The sequence below is a fragment of the Malus domestica genome, chromosome 11 (assembly GCF_042453785.1).
Source record: "Malus domestica chromosome 11, GDT2T_hap1".
In the NCBI taxonomy this organism is placed as follows: Eukaryota; Viridiplantae; Streptophyta; class Magnoliopsida; order Rosales; family Rosaceae; genus Malus; species Malus domestica.
Genome location: NC_091671.1, coordinates 20,478,322 through 20,497,942, shown reverse-complemented (window position 1 = coordinate 20,497,942; position 19,621 = coordinate 20,478,322). Strand labels below are relative to the sequence as shown.

The following is a 19,621-nucleotide window of genomic DNA, read 5'->3' as shown; positions in this document are numbered from 1 at the left end:
ATTCCTTATTCTCATTCCGATTACGGGTTAGTAAACGCGCTATAAGTCTATATGATGTATGTGTGCCACAAGATAAGTATTGATAAATAAATAACCATCATGAAGTCGTCATCGTCATAAATCATAATCATATATCATGAGTCTGATAGTAAACTATTGAAATATGTCTAACTCATAAATCATAAATTAGGGTAAAAAACATAACTCTGAAGATATATCATGAAATTAGTGTAATCGGTAAAATATAACTAAAATTCATTTTTATCTAGGCATGCTTAGAATTTAGATAAATAAAACATTTCTGAAAAAACAGTCCACTCACAAATCATTAATGAAGTCCTCTTCTAGTTGGGTACTAGGTATAATGCCCGCGCGTTGCCGCGGGTTTAAAAAGTGTAACAGAATATTAATACCATTGATAACAAAAATATTAGAAACACTATAGAGATAAACAGTTAAATATGCACAACTTCATTGGTAAATATTACATCCATTTGTCATAGTTTAGTAGTTATAGCTATCATTCTACTGAAACCAGCACTTGGATACAAAAAATTACAAAATGCTGGTCTATGTACATGCAAAAAATATTACATTCATCTAACAGTCTGGTAGTTGTAGTTGTTTTTAACCAGAACCAGCAATGATATACAAAATATTAATAAGTGCTGGTGTATGAACATGCAAAAATATTGATAAGTTTCGAGTAAAAAGAGTTATTTGCATGCCATAAAACATCCGGAAGAGTTTTTTACATATGCTGATGAACCATACTGTATATTTTTTAGGGCACCAGATGAAGTTTTGGTTCTCCACTGTCAAAACAACCTAGTTGCAGAAAATAAAACAAACTATATTTAAATAACTTGTTTGGTAACTGTTGTTGGTCAACTAATCTTTGATTCAGTACTAAATCTTTACATGGCACACCAAAAAGCTTTTCACCAGATTTTCCAATTATGAGAGCATTGATTTCATTGGTGTGATGCTCATGAACCAAATTGACTTTATACCTAGATTAAAAAAAAACAAAACTGCTTAAGGGAAAATAATCTTGAATTCAACTTATACAAATAAATATAAAACAGAAGAAAGCATTGATAAAACCACAAAAATCAATGTTTGTTTTTAAACTTAAATCTACAACGAAATTCATGGTTATTAAGTTAATTAATAGTTTGGATTTATGATAGCCATATTGGTTATGGTCTTCACATATACTCAAGTGTAAACAAAAAGAAGCAGATTGTAGTCACTAAGTAATGAAGATAACATGGTCAAAAGTGCAAAAGCTATACCAATTTTGTACAAAAAGGGTAAATATGTGCTGCAATGAGTATGTTTTGAACAATGATTTAATTGTTGACCACATAGTATTTGAAAGTTGTTTAAATAACGTGAAAGCAGAAAAGGTTGGAATTTTTTGTTTAACATCACAAAATTTAAGCTAAGTATCACTCTAACAAAGTTTTGGATAACAGCTGCAGAAAAACAGCGAGAAAAATAATCAAGGAGGGTGAGGATATCTGACCTGATTTCATTCTTGATAAATGTATTCAAACCATGTGCATACAAATATGAGAAAAAATGTGAAAAATGTGAAAAAACAGATTTGGTAAATGTTAGATTATATAAAGAAAGAATAAAAGATAAGGATAACAAATATTTAAGACAAAGTTTGAGGAATGCATGTTAAACATTACCAAGGAGTTGGAATTTGGTTTGGATGCTTTTGGCAGATCAGCTGTCCAGTTGTCAAGTCTATGCATTTGTTTTACACAGTTGGCATACGCACTATACCACCATTGATAACGTGTGTCAAAACACTTGACACACGCTTTACAGAAAAACGTATCATTCTGCAAAACAGTTTGTAATAGTTTTGTATAAGGAATACTAATTATGTAGACAATGTTTATTAAAAATGTAAAAGTGCAATCATATGTTTTTAAGATGAGTTAAAAACATGTAATTAGATTTTATACCTTGTGTAAATCAAGATCTAGAAAAGCGACTTCATCAATTGTGAACATCTTGGTTGTACGTAAAATTTCGGCCTCATTTACTTGTCTGGAGAAGGGGGCCAATATTTTCACAGGCTCGTTACAATTTGCAAACCTGTATGATTGAAAATGTAAAACTGTTTGAATAATTTTATGAAACTAATATTTCTTTTGCTTTTACAACAGTGAAAAGAGTTTAATTGTGTTAAAAGCTATAGAAATACTTACACCGACTTGTATGCATTAACTTCTGGGATGTTTGGATCAAAAAGGAGAAGTGAGCAATCAGTACTGTTCATCACAATTTTATCTGTGCATTGAAAATAATGATAAGAAAGTTGAAAGAAAATATTGATAAATGGTTTTACTGACACAGGCCAAGTATCAGAATGATATGATACAATCACTTACTGCACCATGACTTTAATTTAAATGGACGAAGTTTTAAAAAGCTGAAAATAAAAGAGAAAGTTAATTAATAACAGTGATTGACAATCAATTTATTAAGATATTTAAAAATTAATTAATCAAGTATAAAACAAAGATATATGATAAGTCACACGAAGTGAATATAATAAAATTATGTCATCAGAAAAGATTTGAACAATTTACACAAAGCTGTGTTAAAAAATAATAATAAATAAAGATACGAAAGATTGCTTCTAATTAAGTTAAGTACCTAGATAAAGCTTCACTTTTAAGCTTGTAAAAATGACAACAATTGGGAGAGGCAGTGCTTGGACAGATGAAGAACAAAATTCTTCAGCGACGTCTCCCCATAGTGTAACAGTGAGTTGTTCCCTTCTGTAGCTATATTAAATCAGAAACAAATATATACATGTTTTTCAATATAAAGCAAATTATGAAGATAATCTATAATGAGAGTGATAAGAAAAAAGGAATAACCTGACATTTTGAATGTGTATATCACACTTGTATGCTACCCTTTGATTAATCTGTTTTGGCTCTAAATGTTGTATTGCAGTGAGATGACCAATGACATCTTCCAATTTAAAAGGTAAATATAAGCATGTTGTGAAAAATAATTTGGCAAAAATAAACTTTAGTGTTTTTAATCTCTATATATAGATACATATATAATATTATTACCTGTAAGAATGTCAACTTTGTTCAAGTGGGGATAAAGAGTGTTGTAATCCTGTAGGAAAAACCGGTGTCGAGGAATAGGTGGAAACACATTTTGAGAGCTTTTTGAAATTTGTTTTACCATTGAATATAAGCTGAGTCTCATGCGGCACCACATTGTACTGGCCCTTCATTCTAGTGGTCCGAAAATTTGTGATTTCATAGCTACCACCAGGTTCAATTTTTAAGCTGTAGTCTCGTAGTCAATGTCCGATGTGGAGCCTTGAACCGCATGTTTCTTTACTATTGGTTATGCATATAAAGTGAATCCAAAAAAAAAAGGGGGAAAAAAACGAACAAAGTTAAAAAGGAGATTAATAAACGGAAAAAAATAGATATTATTCATCAGTATGCATATATTAAATTGTTAACATGGAGAGATTATTCATCGCTAAGTCTTAAAAGAAATGATTAAATAAGTAAAAATATTAATTTCTCAGACATCAGTTATATAACAATACTATCTTGTGCAAGTAATGTAGATAAATAAGGAAAGATAAGCTAACTTAAATCAAAATTTGATAACTATGCAGGAGTAAAGACTTAAACAAAATATTGATTAAGAAAAATTCAATGACTTATGAAAGTTCAAAAAGACACAGAAAAAAAAAATTGAATAGCCGTCATTGGTTCAAAGAATATAACTGAGCTCATACTATTATCCAACTATAGTTATCCATATCATAAACTGGGGGAGAAACAACATTTAGAAATCATTCAAATCAAGAAATACCTAATAACCCAAATTAAATTTTAATCAAACAAATGAAAACATACCAGCCAAATCAACAAAACCATAAAACACTTCACTCAAAAATCAATTAAGACTTAAACTTGAGATTTTCATCAGAGAGTAAGTGTACCTAAAGCTGTGTTCTTTATAGTTGCTAGAGCGCAGGACGACAATCATCGCTTTCTGAAAATAAAAAAGAACTAAATCAAATGACACAACCCAACAAAAAAAAATTAAAAGTTAAAAACGCACGCTAAAAAAGAAGGGAAAAATAACCAATAAGAACTTGTAAGACCTGAGAGGTTTTAAACAAAAGGAATCTGGAGCAGTGCAACACTTCTAAGCCACCTAAAATTTAATCAAATTGCTATATCAGAACCATCATAAACATAAGAGACAACCAAATTGATATAAACATAAGAGGCAACCGCATTGGTATATCAAAATAAAACGCAGCTTATAATTTGGAGAACCTAAAATTTAATCGAACTGCTATATCAGAATCAGAACCATCATAAACATAAGAGCCAACCAAATTGATATATGAGAATAAAACATAACTTATAATTTGGACAACATAAAATTTAATCCAATTTAAACATGACAAATGAACAGATAAAGATGCTCCCAAATTTTTCGATCACAAATGGACCAAACAACTGATGACAACTTTAAGATTAACTACGTAACAAAGTAAACCTCACCCTCGACTGAAAACAGACAGTGCACCAGCCAAGTTACCGTCTTCTCTGTACAAACAAAACCTGCAAAACCAATCATGAACCAAAAAAAAAACAAATTATATACCATAAGCTTGAAAAACGTTGAGAAAGGAAATTCCAGAAAGAGAAAACAGATGGAAGGCAAAGACTCTTCAATTTTAAACCAAAAAAAAAAACAACATATTGTGTAGACAAATTGCTGGGTTCAACAGCCCGTAATTAACAAAACCAAACAAAACCCCAAATTGATTTCAAAAAAAAAGAAAAAAATTAATAGAAAACATTCCACGCCGTTTATATCTTGCATCCCTTCTATAATTGTTTCCATCTGAGACCACATAAAAACCTCCATATTCAATTTAACCACCCATGAAAATCCATAAGAGAAACTGGGTTTAAAAATTCACCCAAATAAAGATTTAACTTTTGTATTCTTTCGAATCTATCAAAATCAAACTTCCCAGTTTCAAACAAAAGAAAAATTAAAAGTTGAAAACCCTTACACTGATATGGTGTTGAGTGAAGAAACGAAGAGCTGAAAAGGACACAGACCGAGATTTGAAAGGGACGACCGAAGGCGAGAATGGAAAGAGGAAGAGGAAAACGCACAGCTTGCAAAACGATAGAAATGCATAATTTGGTATGGGAAACTGAACAAAAAGCAAAGTGGGTATAAACTAAAAACCAAACCTCACGATGACCGACACGTGGGCTTGGTAAAAAAATCACTGACACGGCATGGAGAAGGAACCACAGATAATGGACAGGTGGATAAAAACGGCAGACCCGATGAATCACTGTACAAAATGGAAAGACGCACACTGCAAAGACTAACATCACCACGTGGGCTAGGTAAAAATATCACTGAAACGGCATGGAGAAGGAACCACAGATGATGGACAGGTGGATAAAAACGGCAGACCCGATGAATCACTACAAAATGGAAAGAATCACACTGCAAAGACTAACATGAGGGGCATTTCAGTCAGTTAACTGTACCAAGCAGATAAGACAACGGAAAACAAAGAAGAAACAAAGGGGCATTTAAGCCATTACACTGCTCGTGAACAGTGTTTTCCACCGGATTTTAGTATATAGATAATATATATATTTGCCACTTTGCATTTATGACCTCTTTTTTTAGGAACGGGCCTTCGTGAACTCTCTCTCTCTCTCTCAAATGGAAGGGATGATAAACACGTGTCATAACATAAACCAAAACCAACCTAAACATCCTTGCAGCATCTTTTTTTTCAAATTCCAACACAATATATATATATATATATATATATATATATCTCTGCCACTTTGCATTTATTACCTCTTTTTTGAGGAACGGGCCTTCGTAAACCACAACTAACCAAAATATCCTTCCAACATCTTTTCTTCAAAACCCAACATACGTACACCACACATGACCAAGAGCAGAATGGATAGAAGGGCAAAATAGCCAATTCATGTAGCATCTTGTAAATGGCTGAAAATCGTGCGTTAGATGAGGGACAAACCAGGAACGGCACTGTTAATGAACAGTGTTTTTCCACCAACGTGACGCGTCGAGATCCGTAAAAAGCAGATTTCTTTTTTCACGATGACCAACATGTGTATACAAAGGGCAAAATTGTAAATTCACTGTACATAATAGAAAAATAGCTGGGGAATGGGTAGCAGCTCAAGGGCATTTTCGCCAAAACACTGCTCGTGAACAGTGCTTTTCCACCGGGTTTTAGTATATAGATAATGTCCTCTAGGGCCTCTAGAACTGCACGCATCTAAGCATATAAAATGACCTATTAGCAAAACACATTTAAAATAATTGAATTTGGAAAGACATTGTGCGAATTCAGAATCAACGGTCGCCAGAAAACCGGTCGGATTATGGAAACATTCGCCAAAAAAGTTCAAAGAACTTTCCCGGCTTCGTTCTCACTCAAATCTCAAACAAATCATGGGATCTATATGAAAAATTCATCTACCCGATGAGACAAACACAAGGACAATGGTTTTAGGGCTTACCTCCATCTGAAAAGGCGGGAAACTCACCAGAAAAAATGACTCGTGGCGGAGTTTTGTGAAACAGCGTCCAAGCTTCGTATTTTAGGAAACGGAGACCACCGTTGAACTCATGGTGAAGAGAGGAAGGTGATTGTGGTCTTGAAAGTTTGTTTTGTCGAAGATTTTGAGGTGGTGGCAGTGGCGAAGCCAGGATTTCTCGAGGGGAGGGCAAACTTAAAAGAGTGCAAGGTTGACAAGGATCATTTTGGAGATAGTGTCTACGAATTGCTTCACGATAATGAGGTGGATAATCAAACATTCGACGTCTATGTCCAAGTCCTGCAGGAAGGTTAGCCAATATTTCATCGAACTCAATGGCCTCACTTTGTTGTGAACTACTCGGAATATTCGAAGAAGGACTTCTTGGAATATTTGAAGGAGGAGGAGGACTACTCGGAATATTTGAAGGAGAAGGACTACCCGAAATGTTTGAAGGATGATTTAAGCATTGTTTCTTATAGTATCGTTCCATTACCTAACTGTAAAATGAAAAGAAAAAAAAATTCTTAGACTCTTAATCCTTGAGTAGACTATACTAATATGCATAATAACTAATCAAACAAACAATTCAATTAATCAGTACCAATAAGCGTACAAATTATTCAATAAATAAATATTCAATTCAACTAATCATATGAATAATTGTATACATTATGTAATAATTCAATTAATTAATCAATAATCAAGAATTTTAATTTTAATTTTCACCCTAAAAAATAATTTCATAATTTCATATCAATAATCATAGAATCATATCAATAAGCAATAACCAATAACCGCATTACCATATGATTTTATACCAATTAAACAAAATTTGTATTAATTAATTAATTAGGGTTAGAGATTATAAATTTAGGGGTTCAAAATTCGTATTAAATTGGCCCGGGTGTTTGAACACAGTGTTCTTCCTGTTTTACCCTCACTCATTCTATGTTATTACAAGTCTGCCACATTTCTTTTGACACATGGGATCACACTCCCCTTCCTCCTCACTTCTTCCTTCATATTCAACTACCTTTCCAGTCAAAACCTTATGCTCAGAAGGCAGACAAAAACAACTGCACTCTCTTACCTTGGACGAAGACGAAGGAAGATGCCACCTAGCACCCATCCTTCTGCTCCTCCGCCACTCCTCGCCCTCACTTGGCTTCGCCACTAGGTGGTGGTGGTGTGGGTGTCGTCGGGAACAAGAAAATCAAGGGAAAGGGAATTCTCCAGAGCATTCTAGGAAGAGAGGAGGAAAAGAAAGATTCACCCATGGGTCCCATTAAGCCTTCAAAGCAATAGAAATTTTCCGAAACAGATCAAGTTTACAAAAATGTCATTCGTTTTAAGTCTAAATCTCATTCTGCTTGTGCCCACACGTTCGTAGAGACAAGTACTATTCAAATATACTAATTAATACTTCATACATGTCACAAAAAATAAAATCAACAAAAGTCAAGGGGTCTTTGGTAATTTTACATTAATGAGGACAAACTACAGGAAAATTAGGAACGAGTTATAACAAATGGAATTTGCATCTTTCTAATTTGGCCAACCCTTTTGCAATTTTTCAACCTTTAATGGTAAAACGTGATTGAATAGCCCTTAGTTGACACACCTCGACCTGGAATGTCCACTTGAACTCCGAATCGAGATGTGCTGGCCAACACAGAAATGTGACAAAGCCAAAAAGTGTAGTGAGGTGGAAAATATGAGTAAATTTAAACCTAAAAATGACTAAATGCGAGAGTGCGCATGTCAACGGGATTGAACCCATTTACATGTGATGCCAAAGCATAAGCAAAGTATAGTAAAAGTAAGATAAGAATTATACCATCAAAGGTACTCTCTTATACCAACATTTGTCAAGAATCCTCGTCGACATAAAAGCTCTGCCACCAAAACCTGGAGGGGCGAAAAACAAGGGTGAGTGGGCCTAAAAATAAAACTTTGTAAAACCTTTTCAGAAACGTAATAACCCATTGCAATAAAACAAGTATAGTATGAAAATACTTACCGTAGCCAGCAATATCTCAAGAATGCAATACTTCACAATATTTCGTAAATAAACACAAAACGTCCGGTAATCACAATATCTCGCATAAAAAAAACATATCAGATTGAGTGATCATCAACATATACTAACACACGAGCTTATGCAGACATATCTTGACATGAACAGAACTGGGTGTAATAATGATTTATGCTTCAGTACTGCAATCACGTGGAGACTGACGCTAGGCGCATCAAATATGAGTCCTAATTACCTATAGCAATCTAGGACAGGACTGGCACCTACAATAGATCCAAAGTGAGCGTATGATGCGATGTGAACATACACATGAACAGTGGCTCTGGCCCGGGCGAGTAGTAATACCAATGTAGCACACGATGAGTAGATAATGTAAATATGATCATGCAACAGTAAATCGATCATTCTAGCCAATAAAATACTATTCATGACCCCAACTATAATTAAGGCATCTTATTATACGGTGTATACCTATGCATCCCGTAGGATTATTTCATAATTCCAATCAATACGACATTTCTTATAAACGTTAATTTACTTATGGCATCATGTAGAAAATTCATTATTAAGTATACATGGAAACTGAATAGATATATATATATATATATATTAGGGCCCATTAGTAAAACTCAACTAAAACGATTAAATTTGGAAAAATGGAGTGCGGATTTGGAATCAGGGCATCAAAATACCCTAAGAAGAGTCATTGGCAATTTCCATAAAAAGTCAATGAAAAGTCAATGGTCAACCCCAAAAAGTCAACCGAGACATCGAGCCGGTCAACTACGTTAAAACTTCAGAATTTCACTAAATGGATGTCAAAAACGAATTCAAGGCATTGAAATTAATCTAAGAGGATCTCAGAAAAATTTCGTAATAGTCAACACAGGGAATAATATTCTTGGAATATTCCATCCATTTCGAAAATGGGTCGGGTCAGATCCTGGGTTCGAATTCGGTTCAACAGGTTTGGTTGCCAATTTCTGGGAATTTTGGCCGAGAAACTTCCCGAGCTCCGATTAGCTTCAAATCACAACCATTTTTCACATTCTCCTATCAAAATGAAACTTAAAGGAGAGGAAGAGAATATGCCAACACAAGGTCCTACCGTAGCAGATGGTTGAAAAATGGCTCGAAAGCCATCAGATTCTCGCCAAAAAACTAGGGAGAGTTTCCCCTAAATTGATCTGCACTAAAACTTCAACATTTCTCTCAAATAAGGTAAGAATCATATACATACAGTGATCTAAGATGATTGACGCCAATTTCTGGGTTTACCTTAGTCAGAATCATCGACAACTCGTTGGTGGTTCATTGGAAGAAACATGAACAGTGGCCTCTGCCATTATTAGGGTTCTAAATTTTTGGCCTAGGTTCGAGATAGGGAAGAAAGTAACGATAGTGGTACTGGTTCACGAGGAAGGGCGAAATGCCATCGTCAGAGCTGTGAGGTGGTGATGGCGTTGTGTTGTTGCAGGGGAGGGATACGAGAAAGGGGTGAGGGAAAAGTAAGGGAGAAGAGAGAGAGATCCGAGTGTGTGGGAGCAAGGGAGACACATGGCAGAGGTAAGGAGGAGAGCTTGGGTGAGGTATGGGTCCCACGGGCCTGAAGAATTATTAAAATAATAAAATATCCAACTAAAAATTATTAAAATAATCAAGGACCAAAATTCTTAAATGCAAAATTACTAAAGTACCCTTACATTTGTAGTTCTATAAAATCTTAACCGTAACTCCAATTACGATTCTGCTTGTGCCCACGCGTTCATAGTAACGAGTACTACATGAATACTAAATAGTAGCTCGTACGCGTCACAAAATGACGATCAACAAAAGTCAACAATCTCGCCTCAAGGGCCATTTTGGTCAATTCACACTTTAAAAAGTAATAAAGTCATAAAATTAGGGACGGGTTGTTACATTGGTGATATGCGTAATTAATAAAAACCATAAATTATCATCAATTTTTTATCCAAAAAATTCTAATGTGCATGTGCATGTGTAATGTATAGGTATTTCAGTGCTTGGGTACAATGACTCTTTGGGGCTTTCGTTGTCATATCTAAGGCAAACATCTTAAGATGAATACTTGGAGAATTGGATCATACCCTCCTATGGAGAGTTATTTCAATTAGAGCTTGAAGTTTAATAATCTCCACTAACGGGAAGTACAAAGTTTGGAACATATAAATCTGTCATGCTTAGTACATGCAACATATTAATATACGTCACTTAGGAGACAAAAAGCGGATGTAGGAACGCCAATTTAAGATGTTCTTGAAACTGTCTTTCTCCCTCTAACAACGGGAAAATTTTCATAACAAAGTGACAATCCAAAAAATGTAGTAAATACAAGAACAACCAAGATGAAAAAGAAAATAAACTTGAATCCCAATTTGGATGGATGAACCATCTTTGTGTATACAATTAATTATTGGTTAGAAAAATTTACGTCAACTGAATTGATCATGATGATGCATCTGATCAAGATGCATTTCCTGAGCATAAAATAACAATGAATAAATTGCTTAAAACTTGTGGTAAGCCATGAAAAATTGAGTGCTCAATGTTTAATCCCAAGTGGCATGAATATCCTACAAAATTTGAGAAATTGCACTCATAATAACAAGCAAATAATATTTTGACCATCTTGTAGGTGCATCTAGGTCAATAGTCCACAATTAAATAGGGAACAAAGACTTTTGAACGTAATGTTTTGGTTCTCATAGATTGTTTCTTTATGACTAGTATGTTGGAAAGCCTTTTTTAAATTATGTTTCATGTGTTTATTTTGTTGGAATGTTAATACTTGTGCTTACATACTCATAAGTAACATTTAAGTTTCATGTATATGTATGTTTTACATGAAATCTTATACTTCAAAGAAATTGTTGTTTGGGAAGTTATACGGTGGGCACTTTAGCACCCATACTCGAAGTGAAATAATGGTTGAACATTTGAGAAGTTTGGGAAGTTAATTATGGGCTCAAGTCCTTTCAAATAGTGCACTAGTAAACCTAATAGGTTGTGAAAAGTCGAACCTTTAGGTATACGTGGTTTGAGTTTTATTGGACTAACACATTGCGGTTTAATTATCATGTTGAAAGTTCAAGATTTATGTTTCTTTACCAGTCCTCTACATATGAGTTTCACTTGAATGAATTTTTTTTTTTTAAACGGAAATATATGAACTTTGTGGTCTGATTACGCTTATGTTAACTAGATTGTGATGTGAACCTATGTGATTGTTTTCTATAAGACAAATATGTTATTTTCTGACAATCTATACTTACTGGGTTTGTCTAACTCATGATGATATACCTTTGTTTTTCAAGTGATGAGCAGAACTAAGGGGACAAGGTCCAAAGGTTGTCATCTTTAACCTTTTGTAATTTGCCAATTTCATATATGTTGTCATCTCCAATTGTAAATTAATTCAACAAATAATATATATATTGCAGATAAGAGCACAAATTCCCTTATCCCAACAAACAAAAAGATATTGAAGTTTATTTAATTGGCCTACAACACAAAATATGCATTTTACTCTCAATCCCTCTTGCCCTTTTTGTTTCTAAATTATGATTCTTTTCTTATTGAAGTGAACTCTTGCAATTTCTTTTAATTGATTGCCTTATTAGTTTAAGTTTGTAACATTCAGTATATATGTTCATATTTCTTTTAATTTAAAGTTAGTCAATCTATGTTTTTCAATTTTCAGTTATGGAGATGTATTTCAAAAGGAAAACACATCCTAAGATATTAAAGTCATCGTCTCCAAAGAGTCCAAAGAACAATGAAAGTAGTTTAAAACAAAATTGTGTAGATTCTATAGAAGTTATCTTGGAAACTCTCCAATATGATCTTGGATTGCATGACCGATTCTGAGTAATCATCCTAATGCCCAAGACCAAACTCAAAAAGCCTATCTTTAAAATAAACCTTCTCATCCACGAACCCATACATTTTCTGTACATGAATTTTGGAACAAGGTCAAATCGTAGAAGTTTCAATCATGTTTGGTTTACTCAATTTCCTACTTGGTTGGAGTATAGCATAGCTGACACACCCCAACCAAGATCAAGGCATGCTGGCCGTCACGTGAGAGTGACGTACCCATGTGCACAGTGTGGAAGCAATAAAGATAAGAATTAAACGAATAATTAAAAACCAAATTACTAGAGTGCACTACTAAACAGAAAGTGATAGGAGTTAGTTACAACAGTGAACACTCCTAATCAGAGTATAAAGTCTAGGTGCAGTCCAGTAGGACAAGTACTAGTTATACAGTACCAGGAATGTCCTACTATTAATTAGATAAGTCAAAACAGCCGACATCCTCGAGCCACCAACAACAACCTTACTTAAAACCTGGAGGGACGCAAAACAGAAAACATGAGTGGGCAAAAACAAACGTTTTACAAAATCATTTTCTTTTATCAACATACTAACCCCTCGCTGTAAAATATGTAAAATTTTCCCAGAATCAAGATATAAGCATATACATAATTTATATATACATGAAATCATATCAATTCAATTCATGTTTGACATAACCATATTCAAACGTATGCCATGCCAAAATATAACAAAGTAAACAATCCAGGTAAGAATGATTTCATAGAAATATGATATGTTAGTCGGAACCCTTGTGGTAGTCTGTACTGCTGAATTCATAGTTGAAAAGTCAATCTAGCCGGAGTCACTACAATGACCTATACGACAATATACTGCACATAAGTCAGAACCACTAAAAAGGGTCTGTACGACAAGATTGGGTGAAATATAATTATGCTCAATTCTATTCTCTCCTAATAGCCGGGAAATAGATCCCTAGTCACCTACGAGTCGGAACCATAAATAAGGTCTGTACGACAAGACTGTGCACTTAAGTTGGATCCAATATGAGCATATAGTGCGGGAGGTGACGTAAATAAATAGGCATGTACTTCATATTTCTGGCTAAATCATAATCACCCTAGGTGCAGTTTTATGAGCTCAACATTATTCGATCACATATCACATCATCGATGATTCACCTAACCAAACATAACTTACATGAACTTATAGTATATACATAGTTGTATATACATGGCATTTATGGCATATTATCATGGCATTTATGGCATTTTATCATTTAAACATATTTTTCTGGGAAAATATCAAGTATATAAATATATACTGAAAATTAAAAGCCCACTCACTGGTATGTCGACTGGTCGTAGCCCCCGAGTCACTCGTGGATACGCTCGTCCTCGGGATAAGTCTCACCTATTTAAAGCTTCAAATTCCACGAGATCACGTCAGAGAAAGCTCGAAAATCTGGTGACCTCTGCACCTCCTCAAACCACTCCGAGCCTCTTTAGGATCTTCTAAAGCTCCCTATGAGCTTAAAAACTCCTCACATCGGAACTTCTAGTTCCTCGAGTTTCTGTGAACTTCTTCTCAAACTAAAGGTACCATTCGACTCGTGGAGTTACCAGGAAGATGATGGTGACTTTAAATCCCTCGATCTGTGAATGGTAGCTGGTGTTTGGGAGTTGTCCGTATGAGAAGGGAGAGAGAGAGTGAGAGTTCAAGAGAGATGATAGGGTACGTGAGAGAGAAGAGAGAGAGTGTGTGTGTGGCCTAGGATTGGTCAACCACCAAAAATACCATAACTTAATCCTAATTGGTTCCAAACAATTAGGATTTAAGAATATTAACCCAAGTCTACACTTAAACCACATTACACAACTAACGTCCAAGAGTATATTCGTCAATTCACGCCGTCGATAAATATATATTTGGGACGGGCTGTGACAATCTCCCCACCTTATAAAATTTCATCCTCGAAATTATACATAACAAATACATCCACTAATAATCATACAACAATCGTGGATACATCTCTCTCATCCGATCCTTTGTCTCCTAAGTAGCTTCTTCCACTGAATGATTTCTCCATAACACTTTTACCAAACGAACTGTCTTGTTCCTCAGTTCTTTATCCTTCCAATCCAACAGAGTCACTGGTTCCTCATCATAAGTCAAGTCCGAATTGATTTCCAAAGGTTGGGGAGGAATCACATGTGAAAGATCTGAAACATAATGTCGAAGCATCGAAACATGAAATACATCATGCACCTTGGATAACTCTGGATGCAACTCAAGCCTATAAGCAACCTCGCCGACTCGCTCGGTGATCATATATGGTCCAATGTACCTAGGACTCAACTTTCCTTTCTTTCCAAATCGTACAACACCTTTCCAAGGTGATAGCTTTAGAAATACCCAATCACCTACATCATACTTCCGATCAGTGGCATGCTTGTCTGCTAAGCTCTTTTGTGGATCTTGGGCCGCTTTCAAGTTAGACTTAATTACCTGAACATTTTGAGTAGTCACATCCACAATCTCAGGGTCCACTAAAACTCTTTCGCCAACCTCTGACCAACATAAAGGTTTACGGTAAGATTTCCCATAAAGTGCCTCAAATGGTGCCATACCAATGCTCGAATGATAACTGTTGTTGTAGGCGAACTCCATCAAATCCAAACAATCATGCCAACTATCTCCAAACTGTAGCACTGAAGATCTCAACATATCCTTTAATGTCTGAATGGTCCTCTCAGATTGTCCATCTGTCTGAGGATGATATGTCATACTATAAAGTAATCTCGTACCAAGAGCTTCCTGGAATGCTATCCAGAACTTAGAAGTAAATCTAGGATCTCGATCCGAGATAATATTAACTGGCACACCATGATACTTCACAATCTGTGATATAAATAACTTAGCTCATCGGCTTAACGAATACTTCTCCCTCACTGGAATAAAATGTGCTAACTTCGTAAGCCGATCAACTACCACCCAAATGCCGTCATAACCATTCTGTGTGCGAGGAAGCTTGTACACAAAATCCATAGTAATATTTTCCCATTTCCATTGTGGAACGGGAAGTGGTTGCATCAACCCAAACGACTTCTTTCTTTTAGCTTTAACCTGTTGGCAAATGGCACACCTACTCACATATTAGGCAATTTCTCTTTTCATACCCGGCCAATAATAAAATGGTCTAATGGTATGATACATCTTAGTGCCTCCTGGATGCATCGTATATGCCGAAATATGTGCTTCATCCAAAATTTCTTTCTTTAACTCTGCATTATTCGGCACATACATTTTGCTTTCTTGCATAAGCATACCATCAGTTTCTCGAATCTCAAAATCTTTCCTTTTGCCTTGTGCCTTGCTTGAATTATTTCATGTGTCTCCTCATCATTCATCTGAGCCTCAAGTACACGATCAATTAAAACTAGCCTAACCTGAAAATTAGCAAGCAAAGCTTCTTCTCGATCTTCCACTCCTAGCTCCACTCCAGTGGACCTCAAATCTGCTAGGAGAGGAACATGACAATAATAGATGACATTAAGTCTGGTTGGAGTCTTTCTACTAAGTACGTTTGCCACTGCATTTGCACGACCAGGGTGATACTCAATCGTGCAATCATAGTCACTAAGTAACTCAATCCACCTCCGCTGTCGAAGACTAAGATCTCTCTTAGTAAACAGATACTGAAGACTCTTATGATATGTAAAGATGTTACATTTCTCACCATAAAGATAATGTCTCCAAATCTTCAAAGCACAGATGATAGCTGTTAACTCCAAATCATGTGTAGGGTAATTCTTCTCATGAGGTTTCAACTGTCTCGAAGCATAAGCAATTACCCTACCATGTTGCATCAATATACAACCCAAACCGTTCAGAGAAGCATCACTATAAACCTCATAATTATCGCTATCATTTGGAAGTGCTATAACAGGTGAATGAGTAAGCTAGTACTTCAGCTGCTGGAAACTTTGCTTACATTTACTATCCCACTCAAACTTAACATACTTTCGAGTCAATCTCGTCAGTGGCAAAGCAATCACTGAAAAATCCTTAACGAACCGTCTATAATAGCCTGCTAAGCCAAGAAAACTCCGTACCTCGGTGACTGTGCGAGGTTGCTCCCAATTCTCCACAGCTGCCACTTTCTGAGAATTCACTTGAATGCCTTGAGCAGAAATGACATGTCCCAAAAATGCCACTTGATTCAACCAGAATTCACATTTGCTAAACTTAGCATATAGTTGGTGTTCCCTTAAATTGCTCAACACCAACTTCAAATGCCTAGCATGCTCAGCCTTAAACTTAGAGTATACCAGAATATCGTCAATGAAGACAGTAACAAACCTATCCAAATATGGCTGGAATACTCGATTCATCAAATCCATAAAAGCTGCTGGTGCATTAGTTAACCCGAATGGCATCACAAGAAACTGATAATGACCATATCGAGTCCTGAATGCGGTTTTAGGGACATCTTCAATTTTAATCTTCAACTAATAGTATCCCGACCTCAAGTCAATCTTAGAAAATACGCAGGCACCTCTGAGTTGATCAAATAAATCGTCTATACAAGGCAAAGGATAACGGTTCTTAATGGTTACCCGATTCAGTTGCCTATAATCAATGCACAGCCTCAAAGTTCCGTCTTTCTTCCTCACAAATAAGACTGGGGCTCCCTAAGGTGAAGTACTAGGCTGAATGAAACCTTTATCCACTAACTCTTGCAACTAGACTTTTAATTCCCTTAACTCAGTAGGAGCCATTCTATAAGGAGTTAAGGATATGAGATTCGTACCTGGAAGCAGATCAATAACAAACTTCACCTCTCTATCTGGCGGCAATTCAGGCAAATGCTCAGGGAATACATCCGGAAAATATCTGACCACACGAACATCCTCCACACTACTAGGAGCATCATCATTCAACACCACATGAGCCAAATATCCCTGACAACCTTTCGACAACAATCTCTTTGCTTTCATGGCTGAAATAATACCACGCCTCACCCTACTAGGCTCTCCTACAAATGTAACTTTAGGTAATCCAGGACAATGAAATCTGACTATCTTCCCATAACAATCTATCTTGGCACGATTATAGTGCAACTAATCAGTGCCCAAAATCACATCAAAATCCATAATATCCAACGGCATAAGATTAGCCAACATAATGATATCCTCTACTATCACTGGACATCCTAGATATACCCGATCCACAAAACAGCTATCCCTTCTAGGCATAGAAAATTCTAAATTATATCCTAGAGGTGTAGGATGAGGTTGTGTCACTTGAGTAAATGTATGAGAAATAACAGAATGGGCAGCACCACAATCAATCAATATTCTAGCAAAATGACCAAGACTATTTAACGTACCCGATTAAATCTGGATTATTCTGGGCATCTTGCAGTGACATGTTGTGGATACGTGCCTAGTTCTGCTGTCGTCCACCACGACCTCTGTTGGCATGAACACCACGTCCCTGCCTTTGCTGACCTGACTGTCTTGAAGATCCTGCACTACTAATAGCAATCTCTTTCTGCTGGGGCTGTCCTCCTTGGTACCACTGAGATCCTCCGGCTGAATGAGGTTGATAAGACATAGATCCTCCCTAATACTGAGGATACCCACTCTGATACTGAGGATCCTGAGAGTACTGCTGTTGTCCTAAGGTGTAGGGAGCGGCGTCGCCCTGATAGTGGTAGGCACCTCCTCGTCCAGTCTGAGTATAACCACCAGATCTTGAAGTGTGCTGGGTAGGTGCATGTGGTGGGAATGAAGGTTGTTGGGGTCTTTGCTGACTCTGAGGGCATTGGGCAGCCATATGACCCATCTGTCCACAAGTAAAACATCCATTACTTTCTCTCCTACACTCCCCAAAATACCGATTATTACACCTGCGGCATAAGGGAGCACCAGATCCACCTGAACCACCAAAATCTCTCTGTCTCTGGAACCTCGGACTTCCAATTAATCTACCACCTCTCCTCTGCATATTAGTACTCAATCTCTCGCTAGAAGAGCTGGAACTGCCACCACTCCTCTTAAAGTTCTGAGTCTTGCGGGGTCCCTGAAATGCTTGCCCTTTTCCTTTGTCATCTCGTCTCTGGCCCTTATTCTTTCCTTCTTCATTCTCATTTTCACTAGGCATGTTCTCTGAGGCCTCAATCCTCAGTAGAATCTCATAAAACTCCTGGTAAAAGGCACAGTGAGTCGATGTCGCTATGGAGCGCCATTTCTTCTTAGTACCCAAATTGAAACAGCAAAGCATCTCTACCGGATTAGCAGCAACCTCCGGATTATATCTCGACAGATCAGTAAACATCCTGTAATACTCATTAGCAGACATCTTCCCTTGCCTTAGATGAGTAAATTCCTGTTTCTTAAGATCGATATACGCAGGAGGAATGAACCTTTTCCGAAACCGCTCCTTAAACACTCCCCAGTCCACAATCTCTTTTGGGGTCATCTCGTAAGACTCCTGTCTCCACCAGGATGCAGGCTGTTCTCCCAAAAACCAGGTAGTCATCTCGACCCACCTATTAGAAGAAAGATTCCCCTGACTCTGCATCACCTGAAAGGTCTTCTCCATATGATTCAACCATTTATCTGCCCCCTCATGACCTTCATTACCCATGAAGTGAGTCAACTTCAGATTATGAACTGTCTCAAGAGGTGTCCTCTGAGAGTACGGAATGCTGTCTAAATGGCAGAAACTATATCAAGGGAAACTAGATTCATCTGGTTGACGGGGCTCTCTATGAGGCTGCATAGTTCTGACATAAGACATCACAAGAATTAGAACATTCAAGAATTATACACGACTACTAAACCTAGGCTCTGATACCAAACTGACACACCCCGATCGAGATCAAGGCATGCTGGTTATCACGTGAGAGTGACGTAGCCATGTGTACAGTGCGGAGGCAATAAAGATAAGAACTAAACAGAAAGTGATAGGAGTTAGTTACAACAGTGAACAATCCTAATCAGAGTATAAAGTCTAGGTACAGTCCAGTAGGACAAGTACTAGTTATACAGTACCAGGAATGTCCTACTATTAATTAGAT

General features: G+C 36.4%; 2 protein-coding genes across 4 annotated transcripts; both read right to left on the bottom strand.

Moving 5' to 3' along the window:
* Window positions 1-700: 700 nt before the first annotated feature.
* Window positions 701-5,236, bottom strand: LOC114819578 (uncharacterized). Of its 3 annotated transcripts, none has more exons than XM_070808693.1 (10): window positions 5,108-5,236; window positions 4,587-4,646; window positions 4,178-4,230; window positions 4,013-4,065; window positions 3,114-3,392; window positions 2,910-3,006; window positions 2,683-2,807; window positions 2,232-2,313; window positions 1,986-2,118; window positions 701-1,859 (listed from the first exon to the last, which is right to left on the bottom strand). In XM_070808693.1, exons 5-10 carry the CDS (start codon window positions 3,265-3,267, stop codon window positions 1,623-1,625), a joined length of 828 nt encoding a protein of 275 aa, XP_070664794.1. In that variant the 5' UTR covers window positions 3,268-3,392; window positions 4,013-4,065; window positions 4,178-4,230; window positions 4,587-4,646; window positions 5,108-5,236; the 3' UTR covers window positions 701-1,622. The 3 variants fall into 3 exon arrangements, with proteins under 3 accessions (XP_070664794.1, XP_070664795.1, XP_070664796.1); XM_070808694.1 differs by having other exon boundaries at window positions 3,114-3,387; XM_070808695.1 differs by lacking the exon at window positions 5,108-5,236 and having other exon boundaries at window positions 4,587-5,080.
* A 12,926-nt stretch (window positions 5,237-18,162) lies between these two features.
* Window positions 18,163-19,188, bottom strand: LOC139189479 (uncharacterized). Its single transcript, XM_070808433.1, has one exon. It carries the CDS (start codon window positions 19,186-19,188, stop codon window positions 18,163-18,165), a length of 1,026 nt encoding a protein of 341 aa, XP_070664534.1.
* Between the last annotated feature and the right edge of the window lie 433 nt (window positions 19,189-19,621).